Source organism: Polyodon spathula, chromosome 9, assembly GCF_017654505.1.
Source record: "Polyodon spathula isolate WHYD16114869_AA chromosome 9, ASM1765450v1, whole genome shotgun sequence".
Taxonomy (NCBI): Eukaryota; Metazoa; Chordata; class Actinopteri; order Acipenseriformes; family Polyodontidae; genus Polyodon; species Polyodon spathula.
The window spans coordinates 28405162-28429193 of record NC_054542.1 but is presented as its reverse complement, the minus strand read 5'-3'; the positions used below and the strand labels follow the sequence as shown (position 1 = coordinate 28429193).

General features: G+C 40.0%; 1 protein-coding gene across 3 annotated transcripts in view; it reads right to left on the bottom strand.

Moving 5' to 3' along the window:
* Positions 1-23688, bottom strand: part of LOC121320607 (BCL-6 corepressor-like) — a 51587-nt gene extending 27899 nt beyond the window's left edge. For 2 of the 3 annotated variants that reach the window (XM_041259078.1, XM_041259080.1), the window contains exons 1-3: positions 22796-23688; positions 3632-3762; positions 415-493 (exon numbers count right to left, since the gene is read on the bottom strand). In XM_041259078.1, the coding sequence (XP_041115012.1) occupies positions 415-493; positions 3632-3717 (165 nt within the window). In that variant the 5' untranslated portion in view covers positions 3718-3762; positions 22796-23688. The remainder of the gene's footprint in view (positions 1-414; positions 494-3631; positions 3763-22795) is intronic. The other variant, XM_041259079.1, reaches the window with a different exon arrangement.
* Between the last annotated feature and the right edge of the window lie 344 nt (positions 23689-24032).

Sequence of the window (24032 nt, the reverse complement as noted above, 5' to 3'; positions counted from 1 at the left end):
AGTGCAAGTTAAATTAGCATTTAGGTTCTGGGGTTCAAAAGAGTTATGACTACAGGAGAAAAACAAATGGAAAAAATAAATACTAAATGTTTTAACAAAAACTGATCAGCTTTGTGCCTTGGGCAACACTGGGCATTCCGGATCAGAAAGATACACGTCTGCAATAAATGCAGTCAAGACATAAACTGAGACCAACAATAAAGAGTAATTAAAATCAGCCTCCTGCTTCAGAGAACCGGAATCCCTTTGTCACTAAATAAAGGAAAGCATGCAACAGAGCGCCTAGTAGTTTTACATTATTAGTTTCTGTTACACCACAAATAGAAAAGAAGATAGACCAGACCAAGGTATTTAGAGACACCTGCAACAACTTTGCAGAGAAATGCACAGAATTCATTTTAGAAGTGTTCTTACCATGTTGGGTGCAAGGTGATTCTCTTCCCTCAATTCCAACCTGCTTTTCTGAGGTTCTCCATCGGCTACCGGGACTTTCCTGTTAAAGTGAAAAAAAAATATGTAACTACTGTGTAGCCACATAAACATTCATACAAATGTGGGACATTAAGATTTGCAAGTTTATTGCATTTAGTTTAGTTGGCACCGTCCGGTACCCTGAATTGAATTCTTCATTTTAGCATTACTTAATGTTGCAGGACTACAACAATTAGTTTCACTAATGATTTCTTACATGTTTGACACACGTTCAGTGGTTCTTACAATAAAAACTAAACAATTTCGGTTTAGCACATAGAAGTAGAAGTTCTGTAAATTAGCAGCCTTTGTGAGCATGCTCTTAAGAAGTCACCATCAGTTCCGTCAGTAATCAATCACATAGGTTAAAGTGTCAAATCAATGCATTTCAGGGAGTCAGTACATGTGCATGCTATTGTTTCCAGGCTGCTACATAAAAAGATCACTAGATCTAGCCTGACTGGTGGCTGAATCCTGCAGTGGGAACATCACATTTGTGTCTCCAGTGCAATGCACTGGGACTTGTTATCACAGAATGAATGTGCTGATAAGGAATACCTCGGTGGCAGATCTCATAATCCTAGGGCTAAAATGGCTGTCATCTGCCAGAAGGAAATTTTCATCAGTTCACACTAGAGCCAGATGCAATCACCTAGCACTTTCTTTCAGCCCATGGCTGGGAGATAACATAATAGAAAAGGTTGTTCAGTTTCTATACCATGCTTTATTATTATTATTATTATTATTATTATTATTATTATTGTGCTTATATCCCTGGATTCCAATAATGCAGACCTAGCCTCTTCAACAAACACCACTCCTGAAAGACTGGATGGAAGTCCCCTGGCTTAATCCTGCCCCTGATCCCCCATCCCTGGGGACCGAAGCCAACACTGGGGTCTGCTTCCAAACCTCCACGGAGCTCTTGCAGAGGTGAGACAGAGGGTGGTTGTAGTTTCTTCCCCATCTTGCAGGGGTCATCTTGTTTTCATGGAGGAAGAATCATCAAACCACATTCCTAAGACTTAATAGCACTCCATGCTACCATTGACCAACTGTATTTAGTGAGCCAGCAAGGGGTGAGATTATCTGCAGGTATTGTTTCAGGTTCCTCTTCAGTATTAAGAGGCCTCTGTTAAAAGACAACTGAACTGTCAACTCTATGCAGCATAATTAAGTGTTTTGTTTTCATCATCAAGTTCTGGTTTTCTTTAAATACTAAATTCTGGCTTTTGGCCAGCCTGGCAGACAAACTAACTGTTTCAACTTTGGATTTGCACCATGCAACACAAACTTAAAATAGCCTGCAATGGTTAATCCCTTTTCCTCTAACCTTTTGTTGGCTTACACAGCAGTGCAAATGCTATTGTTGTTTGGGTTCACGCCTTCTTTCCGATATGGAGACAGAAGCTCAAAAATGACAGCCAACTTTATCACTGACATAACATGGTCTTCAGACAGTGCATTTCATGTCAAGCATTTATCATCCCTGAAGTCGGTAGACAGATCTGCTATAACACTTGTTACAGTGGGGTAAGCCTGAAAACAAGTTAACCTCTGAAAGCAATGAGGATTGTTTTCCCTACATAAACCACCCAGTTCCTTAAAACTTTTCCAGAACCAAGCTAGGGAAAATAATATCCTCAAAACCACCTGCACTGAATTCTACACAGCTGAATGACATTATGCATTAAGCTGTGGTGATGGTTTTAAAACACACATGTGCAGAATCAGAAACAGACGTTCGAAGACATAGGACGACATGATTAGAAATGGATGATCCCATAGGTGAGGGGGTTAAGCCATTGGAACATGCTCTTGACCCTCAGAGGAGCAAACAAGGAGATGCAGCGGCTGTAGCTGACCCTGCATCCTGCTGTTTCGTACTTAGACATGCGAACGGAGTACAGCCATCTGCTTTGTGAATCCAGGAGTTTCCTTCAGCGCAGGCAGACAGAATTGGCTCCAGGAGTGAAACACAATAAAGCCTAGAAGCTTTAAACTTTATAGGCCCCAGGCACAGTTTGTCTCTACATTCTGAGCCAAAGTGGGGAATTCAGAAAGATTTCTAACCAACCGAGGCCATTACTTGATTGGTTGCTATTGCTAGATTTAAAAGAAAGATATTCAGTCCTGGTGGGAAAGAATCAGGGCTGGTCAGAAGCAAGGCTGTTGCTGCTGGCAGCATTCAAACTAGGCATGCAGCTGTATCAGTGGCCTCCGGTTCATTAATCTCATGCATTTGGAAGCGGTCCCATCTTTGTTATGGCTCCAGATCCAGCAAAGCTTGAATACTCCAGCTTAAAAAAATTACAATTTGATTGAACCCCTTCTCTGCTAAATCTCCAAGCTGTCGCTCAGCTTTAAACTGGAACAAAAAGGCTCACCCAGGCTAGTGCGACTGTCATATCGGGTCAAACAGAAAGGTGGCATCTACCAACTGCTGGATTAAGCCTCTAGACCCAGAAACCTGTCCTGATCTCTATCTATTGGCCAGCATTTTGCCCTTACCTAATTTAGAATTTTAGGAATAGCTAAATATTCATGTTTTCCATTCTGAGCTACTAAGACATATTGCCCAGAATTCTCTCACTTTAATATCGGCAAAATGCTTAAACTTTAAGGTAACAGAACTGAATATTAATAAAACCACCTTGGTAATCCATCCTTAACGTGGAAATTTTAACTTTCAACAGCTATATAACTCATTAGCATTACAATCAATTTTTAGCCTCTTATACGATATATATTTTGGAGCGCTTGCTATAAGAATGCCCTGGTTTTCAAATAGGAAAATAAACAAGCCCCAATGTGAAAAAATTACTTCAAAAGTTACCGAAAAAGTGTGACTGTAAATACTAAAAAAACTCATATTCTCTTTTTAAGGTACTACGTCCTAGTTAAGCGTCCTCCGTTGCACTTGCGCAACATTTCAAATAAACACAACATCTCCTTATGTGTGTTTGAGACTTAATTAGAATAGACACGTGACGTAATTCATAACAAGTACATGATTTGTTAGTCGCACTATCACTTGGCGTTACTGTTACACCCACACTTCCAGTTTTGAATACAAGCGCAGATAAGCACCACAGTAGGCCTGTTTTCTCCCCCCCCCCCCCCCCCCCCCTGCGGTGATGCAAAGAGGAGCCAGACTCACCTCTCCTCGTTAATTCCGCACATGCGTACCCTCTCATTGTTCATCCAGCTGTGAACTGTTCCATACAAGGGTGTTGCAGAGAGCATGACGTCCCCTCGCGCTGCGGCGCCTTTCTATTCCGAGGCTCGCTCCTAAAAAAAAAACAAATAAATAAATAAATCAAAAGAATCCCTTTAGGATCGACGCCGTTGCCTGAGCTCATGAAACCTTTAGAGTTATTGTTGACACTGCGTTTGTGCACGGGCTAAACGTTGCTGCAGTATACTCGCTTAAATGCAAGGGAGATACCCTATCAAAAAAGCAACAAATTAAATGATTCTAGGTCACAGGAGATGCCTCTTCCTCTCGGCACACGCGAGGGAAATTAGGCTCCTTCCATTCCAGATGAAAATGATACAAGGACTGGTGTAGGGGAGAAAAAATTAAGCACATTGCTTTTCAATTAGCGAGTTTAATCTGGCAGACCAGAAAAAAAGATAAGGGTGGCTCATTCATTATTTCGATAATTTAAACTTCCAAAATGTGCTGTAAAAGGTAATCTGCTATCAACAAATCTAACAATAATAAAAAAAAAAGTTTTAAAAGAAGCAGTATAGGCCTCTACGGTTTTTATTATTATTATTATTATTATTATTATTATTATTATTATTATTATTATTATTATTATTATTATTATTTTAATGTAAACCAGTTAAACAAAAGTATTCTCTACAATGAAGGTGTAGCTGCATCTATTAAACGGAACCGACGGTCACTGTGCGAGCACGTTTTTCCGTTGTCACTGTTGTGGTTAAAATGACAAGAGCTTCCTCGCACTGTATATCTAATATCTATGAGAGCTCTTGAATGATTAACGGGCTCCGAAATATGATACGCAGGGTCGTTCAGGTGACAGAAACTGTCGACTGGGCAAATCGGACAGCGAAATCGGATCTTTCTGCCACCCATCCGACGTCTTTGCTAACCAAACCAGATACGCAGACACCCAAAGCCAGCTTCCTCACAAGCCGGTTGACACCTCGTTTGGAGCAAACAGTTCATTAATCATTTTCTTGACAAGCAGGCTTGGTTAATAAAGCAATCCCAAGGTTAGATGGAATGCACTCCCCGGGTTATGGTGTGTTTGAGTCTTTGTTTACTCGCAGCATATATGAGATTCATTTTCGCTTTATATAACCAACAGGTATACAAATTATGAATCGTGAAATTAATTAATTAACAGTACAAAATAACCTTAATTAAGAGAGGATTTACATTTAAACCCGTTCTACGATAAACGGCATTGCTAAAGAATTGATTTCATTGAAATACATACTAAAATGGAAACTCAAGTTGTTCGGTATTAGGGATGAAATTAGGTACTGTTTCCCCTATGTATTAGCTTGTTTTAATGTGTACAGGCTACAGTCATTTGCAAAACGCTATAATCCATTACTTTGTATGCACCCTTAACACAGTGCCCGGGATCAGCAGGTTGTAAATGAATAATCAATACCCCCACCCACCTTCCCTGTCCACACAGCGGTATCACGTAATAAATCCTGAAGCGTGTCATTGCACCACCTGCTCGTTGCGTTCTGTCGTATTGTGTCTCCTATTATAAATGCAAACATAATGAATTGTCATTTAAGCAAACCAAAAAAAAAACTTCACTTATGGATATTCTAGAATTAATATCGCGGATTTCTGAAGGCATTTGAGAACAAGTTGCTTCTGATTTCAGACAATACAACACACCTATACAGCATTGCTGCTCCCGAGGCACGAACGATCTAGCGCTGTGATTTATGCACGCTTTAAATTATTTAATAGATTGATAGTTTTCTGAAATATGGAACGCTCAGCTGCAGACTAGAAGCGCAAAAATCATCACGTGTATCATATCGCATTCATTCAAGCAGCCGTACTGCACCGTTGAACTCAGTCGGGGTTGCGTGTGTGTGTGTGTGTGTGCACAACTGTGAGATAAGACAGCAAAGCAAGTCAACGCCCATGGTACTTAAAGTAGTTTGCACAACAAACAAAATAAAGGGGTCTCCATCGCGGAAATATGGCACAGCGCGTAGTTAAGAGTAGACGCTGCGTCTGGTTTGACACGCAACACTAATCAGATAAATAAATGATCTATTGTTTTCCCAAAGCAACGCGACAATTGTATTAAAAAAAAACTTGGTTATGCAAACGCACCACAAAATAATAATTTGGTCATTCACTTCGGTGCTCATTGCAAAATTGAACAACTTACATATTTCTGAAACACTGGGCACTGCTTTAGCCTGCTAAAATATTATACAAAAACGTGTCAAAATATAGGCCCCTATCATTTAAGCTAACGTGAAATACAATAGTTAAGTTGAAAACTCTCCAGGCAAAGCAGTGTATATATATATATTGTAAGTATAAATGCTAAAGTGAACACATCTAAAATATTGTATTCCTAATTACCAGGGTATTTCGCTGGTGCTGCCCTGCCAAACCCAACGCCTACGCCACAAGAGATTTCAGTTAATGCTAATCAGCCCTGTCTGCGTTGCTCTGTTATGAAGACCCCACAGTCAGTCGGCTAGTTGCAAACTTTATTTTGCTTCCCGTTTTTTTTTTTTTTTTTTAACTTAGCTACTAGTTTATCGCCCCGATGAACTTCATTTGAACTGCTTCAAACTAGAAGTCTGTTGTGCAAACAGCGGCGCCAGCCATCATTTCCCTGCAACAAACAGCATGACCTATATCCCTATCTCTCTCGATCGGCTGAGAAAAAAAAAAGTCATACACCTTGAAAAAAAATAATTAAAAGCTCCAAGGCCGAATGTTGTGTTGAGTCTGAGAGGAAGCGCATATCAACTGCTGTATCTTCACAAGATTCCCGGTTAAAAAAAAAAGATCGGGGACATCGAAGATACTCACGGAAGGCTGCTGTCTGTGTGCGTGCCGCCCCCTCCCTAAGCAAACTCGCTAAGTCTCCCTACAGGCATTGAGTGAGCGAGCAGATTCAGCGCTTGTGAGTACAGGCACGCTTATTAATTTACAGGGAAGTATTCCCACACCTTAGAAGCTCACCCCGAGACATTTATTAAAAAGACCGATTTGTGAAGTGCCAACAACGTATATTTAGGCGTGCTGTAGCCTAACTACACAAAATAATAATTCAGCCTGTTCGTGAAACTTTCTAAACATGAATAATAAATAGGCTAAATGCGTACCTTGCACTCAAGCAGGAGAGAACACCCTATGTGTCACAATTTCGGAAATGCAAAGCTCCGTGTTTTTTTTTTTTTTTTCATAAACATGCATGTTTTGCAGAAACAGACGCACTTTCTATGTAAAATAATAGTTTGTAATATTATTGAAAAATGTTGCATAAAATACTTCGCTTAGCTTTAGAAGCGTACGCTTTTTAAAAATCTCATCCTCTAAACGTCCATGCTATAGGTGCACGGTGGATGGTAAAGTCAAGTGTTAATGTAGTTCTCAGGAATGTGGCGGTGCTCTATAGTGCTCTATATTTAAATATATTTTAATTGGAAGGTGTGCCGTGTAACATGTATTAATTACACGCCTGATTAAATACAAAATGTCGATTGACCTGCAACTCAGTCTGCCGTAAACCAATGCAAATAAAACGGTAGCATAAACACGCATGCCAGACTATATTTAGCCAAGGGGTTAATGCAATTTACTGTAGCCTAGTTAAATAAACTCCCAGCCGTCTCGTCCCTATTTCGGGGGCAACGGGAAACAGTTAACATTTTCAGCTCCGACACTGAAGACAAGGTCAATAAAGCCTGGGTGAGATTTGCTTTATTTCGTTTATATTTGTTAGGCGGTCTTGACTGTGCATAAGAGAATAAAATGCCAACTCTTTACACAACAGTAATCAGCTGCCACGCTCCCAAGGTGCGGGACTTGGCATCGACACTACAAGAACGCCTCTCAACACAGTCTTTTGAGAGAAAGGGAATGAAAGCGACTGAGCTCAGCTGGAACACAGCGCGGAGCTCCCTTTTGGCGCCCTCTCGATTTCTGTCTCTGGCAGGTTGCCAGCTTTATCTGACGCTGAAGCTTTCAACCTCTTAAAGCTGCAGTATGCAGCTATTAATCTGTTTCCAGAAAGACATTTTTAAAAAATACTAAAATACGACTAAGAGACGAACACGGCCCGGGCTCATGGTTTTCAAAGTGTTAACACTAAGGTGTTTACTTATCAGTCGCCACATAAGAAAATACGCGGTGACGCGCCTCTGGGGAAAAGCATCATCTCACATTTCGTGAGAAGCCGAGTTTGCTGGCAGTGCTGAGAATATCAAATGATAAGCAAACTGTCTGTCAGCCCATGGTATCAAACAACATACCCTGCTACATTTCCAAATCCACATCTATACGACCCCCCATATAACATGAGAGTCCTGCCATACCGTTTTCAGAAAGAGTCCTATTTACTTTGGGGTTAAAGCGAGTCACTGTACAATGTTGAAGGCTTTGCTGAAGTAAAAACTCGAAGTGTCTCTGGTTCAGAACATTACAGTAAATGTTCCTGGCAACTAAACACACACTGGGCTAAACAAACCTTAACTTGCGTCAGTTGGCTTTGTTTTCCTTTAGGATTCAATTAACCCTACAGAACGGAGAACCTAATCGTATTCAATGTTTTAAATTATATTGTAGCGATCTTGATTAAGGCAGGAAGGTGCACACACACACACACACACACACACACACACACACACACACACACACACACACACACACACACACACACACACACACACACACACACACACACACACACACACACACACACACACACACACACACACACACACACACACACACACACTGGCGGAAGGCAGGCATCGCTGTACAAAAGAGCCGGGTCCTTTGCAAGGAACGTACATCGGGCTTATAGCTCTGTGTGATTACGTCACCTACCAGCCCTACGGCTGCCTTCCCCCGTGCACGCTACAATATTATTAAGCACACGTTTTAACAACATCACATAAAAGCATGCGAAGCAGAAGGCGGGTGGTGTCAACCTGTTTCCTAGTTTTGCATTATTCATAACATAACCGTAACAAGACCGCAATAAAATGTGATTTGAAAGGATTGGTTGGTATGAAAAAACATAACCTGCTGCACTGTGTTTTTTAATCACAATACATATTCAAAATGTGCTGACGTAAACCATCATATTTAGATGTTCTCAGTGGCATCAGTACCGCGCCATTTCCAGGCTTTAACTTAGAACGCAACTTTAAAAAAACTACTTTCACAGCATAGCATACACTTGAAATGTATGGTAACTGAGCATGTTCAATCTAAGAAAAGCGCAATGTAAAACCACATGTTTAGGAATTACGCATTATCCTTATGCTACAGATTTTAAAACACATCTTCACATTCATTTTAAATGGACAAATAAATAAATAAACATTACAGTGTAAACATTACATATGCATGTATAAATGTTTACGATGTGTGCATTTTATCTATGAAATGCTACAGAATGGGGTTTCTCATAATACATATTAAAAAGCATACTAAGCATTACGACCATCCTACATTATTTCGTGAATTAAAATACACTACAACCCACTGACATTCAAAGGCATTAAAAAACAATACTTCTCGCATCTAATATTAAAAATACATACATTCATAAAAGATATTCATGATTTTTTTTTTTTTTTTTTTTTACTAGGCTTTAACACCTCTCCCCTTTCCCCTGCCCTCTCTTTATGCTTTCGCTTTTCTGTTCTGACCTCGAGAGGGAGCATCTATCTGTAAATCCCCATTAGGACGTCTACCTCGTTACTGGATTGATTCGTGTATAGACTTAATGATCTCAATAAATCAGAATTAAAAAACAATTTACTTTACTAACGAATTATAGGGTTAATAACAACAGATGCGCTGAATGATCGGCAGGGAATACCCTTAAATCGTCTTCCAGTTTTGTGAACTCATCGCTTCCCTCTGATTACCCCTGAAACAACGTGCTTCGCCAAAATGCACGAATTGCTGATACACCTCCGCTTTACAGCCTTGTGCCGAGTGCTGCGACCCAAGCAGCTATTGCACACTTTTCTGTACATATTTGAGCACAGCATCGTTTCACTAGAGGCTACACTGAAAGTAAACTTCATAGAAAGTTAAAAAAAAAAAAAACATAACGGGTCTGTTTGTCTGTAAAATATTGTTCACGCCACCCACACAAACGATTCCGATGTAGGACTCCGTGTACACAATAGCCTTTGTACGCTACAGATATGCTCCACTATGGCACAGAATAGAGAAGGGGAAGCGGTTAAAATGGCTGGTGTCCATCAACAAAGTGGGAACTTTTTCTCCCACACACAGACTAGCTTCTGCATATCGGATTCCAGACTCACCGGACGCGCCATTTTACAGACATGAGATTCCGCAGCCTCAAACACTCCGAGGCTGGAACATGGCCAGAAAGGGGTAGGGGTGGGAGCCGCACTATTTCCCATATATACATATTTTCGTACATTAACATCCTGCGAGCCAAAATTCTCTGTAGAGCTACCTTAAAACCCGCTGCAGCACTGTTATCCCGTTCAGCGTGGACATACGAAGTACCTACAACAGACACACGAAGCCTGCAGCTTTAGTTCGTCAAAAGTTATTGCACCCCCCCCCCCCCCCCCCCCGGTCAGGGGGCGGGGGCGGGGGGCGGCGAGCCCTTATTTATTATATCGCCGGACGCCTTTGCGTGAGACCGACTTTAGTACAATGACTGCCAAAAGTGCACCCCCACTGTAAAATGCGTGATAAACTATATCCGCGTTGTCAAAGAAATAGGCAGTTCGCCAGTAGCAAAGTTGGTAATAATTTACAAGTCTCTTCGTTGTCTTGTTAAGTGCTTTAGGAATACGTGTAACCCTGCTAACTAATATAAGTGCATGCCTATTTAAAACCGTTCCCAGCCAAGTAAAAAAAAAAAAAAAAAAAAAAAAAAAAACTGATTACTATGGCCAGAAATAAGTACACAGTGAGAATGTGGTACATCACTGTCAAAAAGCGGTACGTTTATATTCCAAGTACTTAATGCATGTACCAGTTTATGATGGTCTTTTTTAATGATGTTAAAAAAGTGGTACGTTTGTATTTCAAGTACTTAATGCATGCACCAGTTTATGTACCAGTTCTTTTGTTTTTCAACACTGATAGTATAGCCTACAGTATAACGTGTACTGACAGGCTACTGCTGTGTGCTTGCTTTAAATACATACATTTCAGAAGCATTAGTTATGTTCATAAGTTACTACATACCTTAACATTGCGTTAAAATAATACGCAGATTTAAGCTCGTGGAATCTACATTCTTTTATTATTTTTTTTATATGTGATTGTGTTCCATCGTTTAAACGGATTCGTGTAAATGTTACCATGTAAATGTAAGCAATGTTAATGTGTGCAGTTGACCCTGGCTCTAATGGTATACGAGTGTCATTTAGTGCGACACGGGTTTTCATCAGGGAAGTCTAATGGATATATTGGGCGGTGCGTAAACAAGGGAGGCAGGAGTTGCCAAAGTAAAAAAACATACATTTTTGTTAAACAATAAAAAAAAAAAAAAAAAAAAACAGAAAAACATGTGGATTCCATTGGAATTGCTGGGAACTACGCTACTACGTGCCGTTCGCAAGAAATAGACTTAGAAGTCTCCACATCGGAATAAAAACAGCATACCAGGCAAAGATAATCACCATTACTGAAAATGAAAAATAAATACAAAGATAGTAATATTTTCGGCAGATCTTTTGGGGTTGTTTAAACGACGTTCGGTTCAATACACGCACATTGCATTTATAAAATGCAGTTATTTGTCAGTATAAATAAACAATTTTGTCGATACCATCCCAGACATGCAGGGGCGCCGGTCAAACAGTAAAAACATATGGCATGAAAAGTATTTATTAACTAGCTAACACAGGGCTGGAAGCGATTGGCAAATACAAACAAGCACAAATATTGTTTACAATTTTACATAACCTAATGTTGCTGATCAGTGACAGATATTTAAAAGAATGATATTTAAAAGAACTTTAAGGTCCAAACTCAATACATCGTACCCCTTTCAAATGGGCGTTTCCTCTTTTTCTGAGCTAAAATCATTCTCCCACTACACGGTGCACCAGGTTTTAACACGTAACGCAAAATAACACCACACCTGTACCAAATGTCCATGCAGGTGTGCCACTTTCAAGGCTCTGTTCCAAAAATCCATTGTCTCGTCGTGATGTATTATTAATTTCCCCTACAGACAGCGCAACGTCATTTTTTTTTTAAACCAAACAGAGCAACGATCAGACAGGCAGACAGTTGTGTGCCTTTGAGCCAAATACCAGCAAGCAAGTGTCGGCTAAAAAAAGGGAGATGAGCTATACAGGAGGGACGTTAGTAGGTATTGATCGCAAAAGAGCTGGTTTTGCATAATTGTGGCTGACAAGGGCTGTGTTTCCCACATTGACGGCACAACAGCTTTGAAGGGGTGATCGATTTGCTGCAAACCCTCCCCCTTCCCTTCAGTACCTGAATGGAAGCGGGCCCTGGGGAGTGGGTAGCAGCTTTCATTATACAGCAAATGGACGCGCAGCAAGGTTTTTTTTTTATTTTTCGCTATAGGGTCTACAGCCCTTGTATTTGCTCCATCAATCACATACAGCAGAGCCAATTCAAGGCGCGCATACAGAAAAGGCTCACGAGGATCTTCCGAGAACTCTTATGAAATTAAACTAGCGCTCGAGATAGAGAAAATTATGGTTTACATTAGCGCAATCCACAGAGTGTGTTGGTGTGGCATTGCTGGATTTCTCATTACAAACTCAAATTGATGTTCATTTGCACACTACTAGGGTGCCTTTTCCAAACAATAAAATAGATTTACATTATATATATATATATATATATATATATATATATATATATATATATATATATATATATATATATATATATATATATATACATACACATACACACACACACACACACACACACACACACACACACACACACAATCTATTGAAGATGATAACTAACTACAAATGTGTTTCTAATTTTGGAGATTCGGACATGCCATTGAAATTGTGTAACATTGGTTTACTCCGACAAATCATCGGTATCTGGTTAATGGAATGAATGGATAATAGTATACAGATTAACCGTGCAGATTACACTTGTTGACCGTATTTGAACTGCAAGGCGACAAAACCAACAAAAAATATTGGGTGTAAGAAAGCCGTACAGTGATTAGGATTATTTGGAAATTTATGAGGAAAACATACAATTTATGAGGTCATTTAAACTTTTAAAATACCAATAGATTGCTTCTGTTTATTGAGTTTTCTGTCCCGGTGCAAAGTCCGATTGTCAAGTTTTCATTTCAGCATCCAATCAAAGCATAGTGTTTAGTCGACTATATCAGAAACACTAAACTGAACTGAACAAAAACACGAATCTAGCCAACCCGGACCTAATTGGAGCGCTTTTAAAACCTGGACCCGCGGGGATCCACATACCAACTACAGCGCCGCACAATGTAACTTCATCTTGATTTTAAAAGTAATCGTTCGCTACCTTTTTGTAGATCGGAGCAGCACAATGCATAGCTGAAACGCTTTGGGCTCTACCAAGCAGATGTGAGCGACTTGGCAGCAGGGAATAAATGTGGTCTGCATTACTAACCATCACGGCTGAGCAGCACTTCACTGACTGAAGGAGCAGATGATCGTGATGATGCGGTTGATACTGCCATGTGTTTTTCTTTTCTTTTTTTTTTAAACGCCTGCCATTGAATTTTCCGAGCATGCTTGCTTATATATCAATAATGTTATTATTATTATTTCTTACTCTTTCAAAACGATTCTCTTTTGTAGTTGCTGCAACTCCAGTTAAGGTAAATCGGCGCGTGTTCTGTTGTTCTTACTCAAAATTATTTGAGGGTTAAAAAAGCCCTACACTTTTCATCAGCTAAAATAGGTAGGCCAGGCACTGAACATTGTGTGATGAACAACTCCCCATGTTTTCTTTACAGGTTCTGTATATTTTCATAGGCTGGATCAAGCCTCGGATACATTAACTGGGTAGGCAGGCACTTTCTTCTATACAGTAAATGCCGTAATAAGCCAAATCTCTCCAATCAGAATTGTGGAGGGGGCAGATATTTATTTTCCTAACCTTCTGTCCAAACAGACATACTGGATCATCAATTCAGCAAAAGCATCAACTACCCCGCTATTAGACTGATATTAGCCTTTAAAACTAAACTGATGCAATAATAAATGGAACACGTTAACATTTATCCTAAATACGACATACCCACCCCCCCCCCCACCCCACCCCCGTTAAAAGTGAACTGCAATCTTCCCAAATAACATGGCTTTGTCTATGACGTTATTGAAGTGTTGTGGCTATAGGATCAGCTGATTTTATTTTATCGTACTTTAAAAGGAGGGAAATAAAGGAAAATTAATTCAAATAACAGTGGGACCGCTGTGTGAGCCCCGTGCCCTATGATGAAGTACAAGCACTATAATGAAAGCATTGTGCGAATGCAGTAGAGAAAGCAAGAGAGAGAGAGAGGCGCGCGGACAGCCCGCGCCCCAACAGCTGTCGCATTATTTGCACTGGCTGTAAACAGGCTTCACATTCTCCCATTACCACACAATCCGTGCGAGCTAGACGAACAATTCCTGACTACACAGAGCAAAAACTAACAACAGCAGCATTGTGAGGCCCGTGTAGCTGCAGGAGGATCTACCACCGCAGCTGGGATAAGGGGATTAATTCCAAGCAAATGTTAAAAAAGGCCCTACATATAAAATGTTCCTTATTTTATACAAAATGGAAAGTAATATGTCGTGCACGCTATCACCAGATGCTTCCTTAACAAAAAGCAACTTTCTGTGAAACAAAATGCATGAAGACGGGTTTAAAGTAACAATTTGTGTGACCGTCATTTCCTTTGCTATTTCAAGTTCGACACTGCCTGTTTGCAAGCCAAGATTTCATCATGTTTGCATGTTGGGATTGTGAATTAATACGTCGTGTTATTTAGATGACAAATGCAAGTTTTACTGTTTAGGTAATTATAATCGCCATCGCCTCCCCCCTCCCCCCCGCCATACCATATCTCCAAGCATTCGATTGCTGCGAGGAAACAGGACGCCATGACAGCTAGCTCTAATAGCATATGTGCATGCAAACCTTCGAACTAATGCTATAGCCTGGAAGCAATCTATACACGCGTGTCCATGTTTCGTACATCTACACCTGTTTTTTGGCAGACTGACTTACAAAGCTTTTTGAAGCGCTCACGTCTTAAAAAGGTGTTTCAATAAATTAACAAAACAGGTTGAGGCACACTGCAGGGGGTAGCACGTTTACAAAAGGAATAGCCACCATACCGCATAGTGTTCAGACAGCGTCACCGCGGTGACACAAACCAGCATTTACATTTAAATTATTCACCACATTCCACATATACTTTTTTTTGTTTAGTTTGGTTAGTACTGTCTTGAATATGAGGCTACCAAAATAAACCAAGAATTAACTACATACTATGCAATATACTATTTGTAAAATTGTTACACATTTAAATACAGAAGTAAAATGCAGGTGTACTGCTAGTGTAGCGATAACTACTACTTTATTTCTAATTAAATGTAATAAGACACCTCTCTATTCGGTCACGATAATAAGTAAGAACCGAGTTTCCCATGTGAAATGCGCTGCTTGGTCGCGGTAGAATGCTGCGCTAAGAAAACAATGCTGACGTAGACAGTTACGCGTTCTTGAGGGGGAGCAGCGATCAGTGCCTCGCGAAGCTCCTGCAGCAGAAAGGCTTTCAGAGGCAAAGAGGAAATGCGCTCACTTCTTACAGGGCGGCTGTCCCCCGGAGGTCGGGACGGAGTGCAACTTCAATCAAACCATGACTTCTCTTCTGGGAGCCAACTATGAAACCTGATCTCGCCAGCTTACTGCCATGCGTTTGCTTTTTTACACACACACACACACGCACACACACACGCACGCACGCTCGCACACGCACACACACACACACACACACACACACACACCGCTAGCAGCCTTCTATCCCAGGCATATTCAGAACTTCGAACAGACATTGCATAGAGGTTGTTGTTGGTTGTTTTTTTGTTTGTTTGTTTGTTTGTTTTTTTATTAACCATTTTTCTAATTTCATGCTTCGTCCTTCGGGGTTAAAGAAACAAAACTCCAAATGTAATCTTAAAACAGAAATGGTGTGTTTAATTCATATTGACAAGGCGCTAATGTGGCAATTAGATTACGCGACACAGCAATCACAAATCGTCTGAAAGAAAATTGAGTAGCAATAACCTGTTTTTTTTAGTTTCATGGAAGAAACGTTTAAGGTCGTTTTTTTTATTTTGTTAAATTGCATAGATCTGACTTGGGCATAACACTGCAACATTACTTTAGTTATAAAGCTGTACGCCTTGGTGCAGGTGAAGCACGACAATTTGAAAAACAATCGGTGGCCATATTTGCCACTGTTCAGGCAACTGCCAACGCCATACTAAATGTACAACACGTTAACAAATCACTTACAAATAAATACATACATAAATATAAATATTATGTTGTCTATAGTTTCCTGGCTAAAGGGGTGTAAGAAACAATGTGCGGTGACATACACTATTGGGAAATATTTTAAACTAGGCTGAATAGAACTAGAATAAAGTATATGAGCCAAACCCAAGAAGCCATTCAAATACTTTGAAATGAGCTGACAAGCGGCAGATAGTTTTCCTCTATGCAGGTGCAAATAGTAGGGCATTTAAATGGCAAACGTTTCCTACAAAGTGCATACACGCAAAGAAGGTAAACATAAATCACTACAGTATTCGCCAACTGGTTTTTATTTGATTTCGATAGTTTCCTCCACAGAGCAGCATTACTCGACAAACGAAGATCCCCATCCACACAACCAAACTCCGGGACATTATTTAATTTGATGCGCGGCCGCGCCGTGTTCACTCATTTAAACACATTTATACATTTGTTTATAACAAGGTTATTGATTTTCGTCTCTTTGTAGATTCATTCCGCCAAGTTATAGTCCTAATTAACTGATGTAATTACAAGCCGTCTGGGGGAGGTACACATTCTGATTTACAGAGGAATCCCCAGGGATGGTCTTTAAAACTCCACACTGATGACTAGCGGCAACCGACATGAATAATCTGTAGGCCTCTTGGTGACCTAAGGGTACAGTACCAAAGCCTCGTCACAAACTAATTGCATGCTTGGTACCTCAACCAGTCATCTAAATTCAAGGGCCAATTAAATAAGATGTGAATGAAAGCCAATGCTTCGTTACAACACCGCTTGGTTGGCATTATTGTTTATAAAAGCATGATCGGCTACTTGTTTTTACGCGAATCTTAACAAGACCAGCTATCGCTTATAGGAAACATTTAAAGACTATCTTAAACATGCACTTATTTAAATATACTTACAACATGGTAATTAAAACACCGCCCGATGTTAAGCCACACCAACACCACCAGCAATACGGACAGAGCGAATGCCGTATTATTATTATTATTATTATTATTATTATTATTATTATTATTATTATTATTATATACAGGTTCAACGGTGAGTTTACATGGCTGTTTTTCAAAATCCACCTTGTACCTTAACAGCACTGCAAATAAATAGAATAAACAGGAAACGCGGTTAGAGATAAACTGCCTGCAAAAGACAGAACAATGGTCCCAAATCCTTTTTTGATTAATAACACCCAGTTTAAACGTCTGCAGGTCGGGAGTGGCTGGAGAGCGCTGCGCATTGTGTCCCTGGGCCACGGGCCATGGACTGCCTGCATTTACAGAATAAATTAAAACCAGGAGCACAGCTCACACATTCCCTGGATATGTGGAAGAGAAAGGCATGAGATTTCACTGCTTTTATAAGCAGCAAATTATAAATCAATACTTCTACATATTTGCAGAACGTGCCTCTGAATGCTTCCTCTGGAACGAAAGGGTATCAATTTCAGACAGTTGTTAGCGGAGACACCGCTGTTGGACTTCAGCATATCGCGTATGTCTGCATTTCGCTGCAATGATTTTGCCTGCGCTGCGGATTCATATGTATGCATACGCTGTCAATGTTGCACTTGCCAATGGTGATTGATCAATTCCTGCCTGGTTTGTGGCGACATTTCCCTCATGTCACATAGCTGCTGATTCACTGTCTGGATCTGACAACAAGAAATGCTATATGTTGTAAATACGAACGTGGAAGTGGTCTGCTACTGCAAGTGTAAACAGTTGCACGATCACAGATTCAATCCCGTGTCAATGTTTTCCTAGAGCTGGTGGCGGTGTGTACAGTCTGTAACCAAATCAGATTTCCACATTAAATAGATGTGGAACAGATGTTGGACATGAAAGGATTTTTACGTCGAGGATGTTTAAACATAAAACTAGCAGCTACAGTATTCTATCCTACGTCTGTCATGGTCAACGTGACCCCGTTCTTGCGCAAATAAACTGCTAGCGGACATCCTAGATCAACCTTTACCCGTTTATTGCTATTCAGATCTGCCATGCACGGCATATTAAAAGTTACAGCAATTGACAAAATAGGCTATACTCAATTCAGCCTGCACGACATAGTTCCTTCATTGCTTGACAAGGTCAGCTGAAGCCGCAGTGTTTGAATCATGGACTGTAGGTGTTTATTTTTAGGCCCAGAACTAAACTTATGCAATGCCAGTGATCACATTAGCACATTCGGCTACTATCGTTCAAACAGCATATGCACCAGTTACAACCAACTCAGTCCACAAGTCTGCAGTTGAAATGAAGCATGGCTGTGCGAATCACACCCCGTTTAAAAACATTTTTTAATAGCTTTGATTTGAACTATAAAATCGTAAAAACAACGCCCCTCCCCGTGCCTCAAATTGATTGTTTTATACACAGCAGAATAGTAGCTCAATGACGAATTCTTAATGCATGTTTGTTCAATACATCAAAATAAACTGCCGAAAGCCCGGCATGCCCCCTGAGCTTCAAACGAACTCACAGAAAATGGGTGGTTGGCAATTGCTATTGTGGAACCCGTTTAAAAATAAATAAATAAACCCCCTATATATATATATATATATATATATATATATATATATATATATATATATATATATATATATACCGGTATATACAACTCTTGTTTGTTTTTTCAATAAATGTAGAAATTCACAAAAAACAATAACGTAATTCTGGCATATTTACCTTAAAATATAAAACCGTTACAATGCATTAAACAGTGTAGATTTGTATTACACTGATTCGCTTTCTGTTATTAACGATTTTACCTTTTTTTTTAAAAAACTAAGCTATATGCTTTTGTGAAACTACTGAGTATCATTGTTGTCTCAATAGAAGTTCTTAACAGGCATTAAGGTCTTACTGGGAAGCACGTGCTTGACAGATAGGGCGCCTTGCATGCTGCATATCTGATTTCGACTGTTGAGTGTCTGATAGAACCTGATCTTATATTCAAGCCTCTGTCGTAAGTGAGACTTTTTGTTTTGGGCATTATGTGTAACCATGCAAAACTATGCAAACAAGTCAGATGACTAAAACAACTGTAGAAAACATACACGAAACAATTTCAAGAGAGAGCAGGTGTATAATTTGGCGATAATTATAGTTTATTACTAGTTTAATTACGTTTAAATGATTGTATTCCTCTTCGACATTTTACCTTTAAGATAAAGGTCCCTACACAATGTCAAGAAAACCAAAGTGGAAAATAAGATATAGAGTTAGCCAAGACCCAGTGAAGTTGAACCTCTTTGTTTTACTATACGGGGTGACAAGCAGGCTAGGCAAAGGCGTAAATACATCATGTATTCAAAAATAGAAACATACAACATTAATTTGAAGTTAACTGTAGCATGGGGGAAAAAGGCACTATGCCAACCAACGCAATAACGCCTGGGCTATAGATTAATAAATGAGACATATAAAGTTTAGAAACATTTAAATTAAGGCTAGTTGACAGGGGCGTTATTTATCTGAAACGGAATATGTTCGGCTCTACTGTTGAACCACGTTCTGTTTCTCCAGATCAGCTCACTGCTGCGGCACAGCCCCGTTGCTGCACTAGAGAGTCCGTCTTGCTATTTCTAAAGCTCCCGAGCGCCTGCAACTGGATCTCGAACAAAGCTAAATATTGTCAATTAAATGAAGGATAAATCCTCCTATCTGACGAGCATCAGCGATCTCACTGGCTGAGCTGGGTTTAACTACCTTATGCAAAAAAAAAAAAAAAAAAAAAAAGCAGCTTGGACGTATTTCCTCCCAGACAAGAGACCAGACAGCGCAACATTGCTTTCCGACCAGTAGGATACACACATCGTGGTAGTATATGTATATATTTTATTTGTTTTACTCAAAAGTTAAGAAATACACTTTAAACAATATTGCTGTACGAGTCATGTATGTTAAATGTAAGATTCTCGGCAACATGGCTTTGCATTACTGATTCCAGGATACATGTTGTGTGTTTATTTTTTAAATGTAATTTGATAAGTTAACCTCGGTGTGCAGAAGTCATGCACCTTGCTTCCCTTTTTGATTTGGGTTACTTTCTGTAATGCTATCGTCTTCCATACAGATCAATCCACACAGTAGGCTCGGGTGAATGGGAAATAAAAGTCTATTTTCAGACAGAGAAAAATAAAGTCATAGGAGCTGTTTCTTCGAACTGTTGGCTTACTGTGTGATAAGCAGAACATGATGCGCTCTCTTTTTTTGTACTGTTCCCCTTTGAACTATAAGTCTATTTATTTTTTATTTACCCTATCCCTCACACGTGATGCACACCAATGTCGTAGAATTGCTTTCTACAAACGACAAATTGACAAAGCCAAGACACACGCTCTTTTTCTCTAAATTCCTACAGCCTATAGAAAAGCAACCGGGCAGACTTTCACTTTGAACTTCCAACTCAGCCTTATCTAGTATTCTTCTTCTAGCCGCGACAGTGTGGCGCATTAACCCCCCCCCCCCCCCCCCCTGGCAGTGTGGCGCATTAAAACAACCCCCATCGTCACACCCGACAGTGTGGCGCATTAAAACATACACCCCCCCACACACAAACACACACACACAGGTTTTTATATTATTCCTTTCATTCCTGTCCAGAGTGAAAGATAGCAGGGCGTCCGAAAGCCTGTCTAGACCAATCGATCACCAGACAGACTAACAATACCCTAAAACCACCTCACTGTCCCTACATGTACAGCGGGGAAGAGAAACTACCGTGACACAAACATACTCACCTAAAACGTATTTCTGAGGGGTACATAAGGGCAAAACTATACTACACAATTGGAGACCGAAACAAAACAAAACAAGAACAAAAAAAACAAAGTAAATGGGTTGCGTGGAAATCGAGCGTTTGTCAAGAAAATGTTCTTCAGAGTTATCTTTTTATTTCTTACTTGAAGTAGTTTTTACCGTAATAGTGTTTTGTTTTGTTTTTGCTCCAATTTAATTAGTGAAGTAAAATAATAATAATAAACTCTATCGGGAGGAGGGGTGCGGATATTTCTATTGGTCACTTCCATGGAATTTTAGGACCCCGGTAATGTTCTTTTTGTGAGTGGTTTGCCTCCCGTCTCCGGTGTATTCTGTCAAATTCCGCTAAAGGTGCTGGATAGCTAACGAGCTGTAAAGCGCATCGATCTGGAGATCACTTCTCAATTAATGCCGACCGTGGCAAGCAATGCAGTTAAAATTGAAAAAACAACCAACTACAGCCATACAATAATACAAATACTATCATTTAAGTTGCTTACAAACCCGTATTATTAATACAACACTTAACACAAATTGTGTTTTTTTCTACACATTTTTGCAGTGAAAAGGTGACCGTGTGTGTTGCGTGTGAGTTAAGGCCGTGTTTCGACAGGAATGGAAAACTGTAATTTAGTGGAAAATCAGATTAAACAGGTCACATTGTAATGTATGGCTGTGGTTCACACCTGCACGAGACTCTGTCCGCTGGCTGGATTGCGCGATACAAAAAGTGCACCTCAATACATTGCATAGATCGATGTTTACTTTTCTGCCGCCTCCTATATCAGGCAAATCACACCAGTGTGGTCTGACCTGGCGGGGGGGTGGGGGTGGGGAGGGAGCCCCAAAATATTCACATGAATTACCCCAGGAGCTCTGCGAATCCGCTCAGTCACGCACACACTCGCGCGCAAAGCGGAGGGGATGCCCTCCAACAGTGACAAACCGCAAAATAATTTATGAACTGCCATAAACCTGGGCGAGGCTCCGCTACAACACAACTTGTATTGTATCACAACAAAACCCATCAACGGATAAACGTTAGAGCAAAGACTGTTTTATAAGGGAACTAAAGTATCCGTCGTGAAACAACTGCAGTTTACCGGACGAATATGAAAAAGACGTAGAAATAAAACACCGAAAAACACAGACCGGCACAATTATGGGCCTACTGTGTGTTATTAACAACAATTGTACTGCCTCCCCCTTTCTGAAAACTGCACAAATAATGTAGCCACTCCTGCAAAGTCGCAGGCTGCCCAGGAAGCCCCGACATGATGATATGGAAATTAAGGTTTTCGCTTGCTCAAAGACTATAAAAACACGTTTTTAATGATATATAAGTTTAATATATAAATCAGAGGGTTATGCTAGTTTAATATATAAATCAGAGGTTGTGACACATCCCAAGATCGCCACTTCTGTTCTGTGCCTAATTTTGTAATTGGTTACAGATATTAAACATCTGCAATTCTACGGTGAGTTTTTAAAACGTGATTTTCACGCAAACCCGTTGCAAGATAGCCTAGTGCTGTAGCAGCAAAACTGAGCAGTTCGTACACGGTACTCTACTTTGGTAACAGAGACACAGTTTTTTTTTTTTCCAAAAAAGAAATACTTTTTAAAAAATAGTTATATAGGCAAATATTTACAGTGCTTTCTGAGTCAATGCGATATATTTTGCATCGTACACCAAACAACTAACTGGAAGTGGAAAACTCTGAATCCACCAGCACAGCACGTCTCGAAATAGGTATATTCAATAAAACGATCGCCTTACCTGAATCAGAAATAAGGTGAATATAAATCCGCGGGGTTCTTGCCACTAATTGGTGTGATTGGAAGGGTCTGACAAAGTTTTAAAGCCACAATAATTCAAAACAGACACTGGCGGTGTATGTTTTTCTAACGAAAAAAAGAAAAAAAATCCAAGCCAATACTCTCCTCGTAGTTGACTCCAATATCCCGTGCCGCGAGGAACAAAATCAAAGTCCTGTTTACATGATAAATTACTTTTTTTTAGCATATATGTAATCCACCTAGATTCATCAATTAGAAGATTTAACTTTTCCGCGATCCTTTTTAATATCCCTTTCTAATGGTGCGCATAAGTCGACACTTTCTAGCGATCCAACGAGTCGCGATGTATTTCCAGTAGGGACGAAACTGAGCTAAAAATAAAAGAACACCTAGACATCCTCTGAATTACAGACCTGTTTATGAGAATCTCGATCCTTGCAATTCTAATATTCCGTGGACTGACAGCAACTTCAGGTTTCAGTGTATAAAGCCAGGGTATTTAGTACAGGTGGCGACGGTCCACGAACTCCTGCAATTATTGCAGCCCCGTAATGCCTCGCAGCGCCATGTTTGCTTATTGCTGCTGCTGTAAAGCCTCTCACTAAACACGCCGCTTCAGCAGAAGTTACCCACTCGTTTTACGCAACATCATTAGTTTTTTCCAATGCTTTGAAGATCACGCGTCTTTTTCTTCTTTCATTTCTTTTTCTTCCTGACTCAAATAAAGTTTATTTATTTATTTATTTATTTGGTCTTTATGTTTTTTTCTTCTTCTTTTTGCCCACTGTGCAGCACGAGACTGAGTCTTGAGCTCCTGCTATCTCCGTGCGTGCCGCGGAGACTGAGATGAGAGCAACTCACTCGCTCCCACTCACACAGACTACCCAGAAGGCCGTCGCGGAACCGCAATTACCATAAACCTCCAGCTACTTCACTCAGTGGACGTGTAAGGAACAACCAAAAAAAAAAAAAGAATAGGAAAAATAACGACAGCATGCTCGTGGCTTGTTTCTTGCAATGTGTTTGTATTTGCTTATAGATAAAACAGTCTGCATTTCTATTTTATGGTGAATATTTGTTGACTCTGTGTCGCGCTTTTACTTAATGGCCGATGCATCGTCAAGGCCACTTTCAGTATTGTAAATACTTGTACAAATATGTACTTATATTCTACTGAAGTATATTATACGTTTTATGGTAAAAATAAATAAATAAAT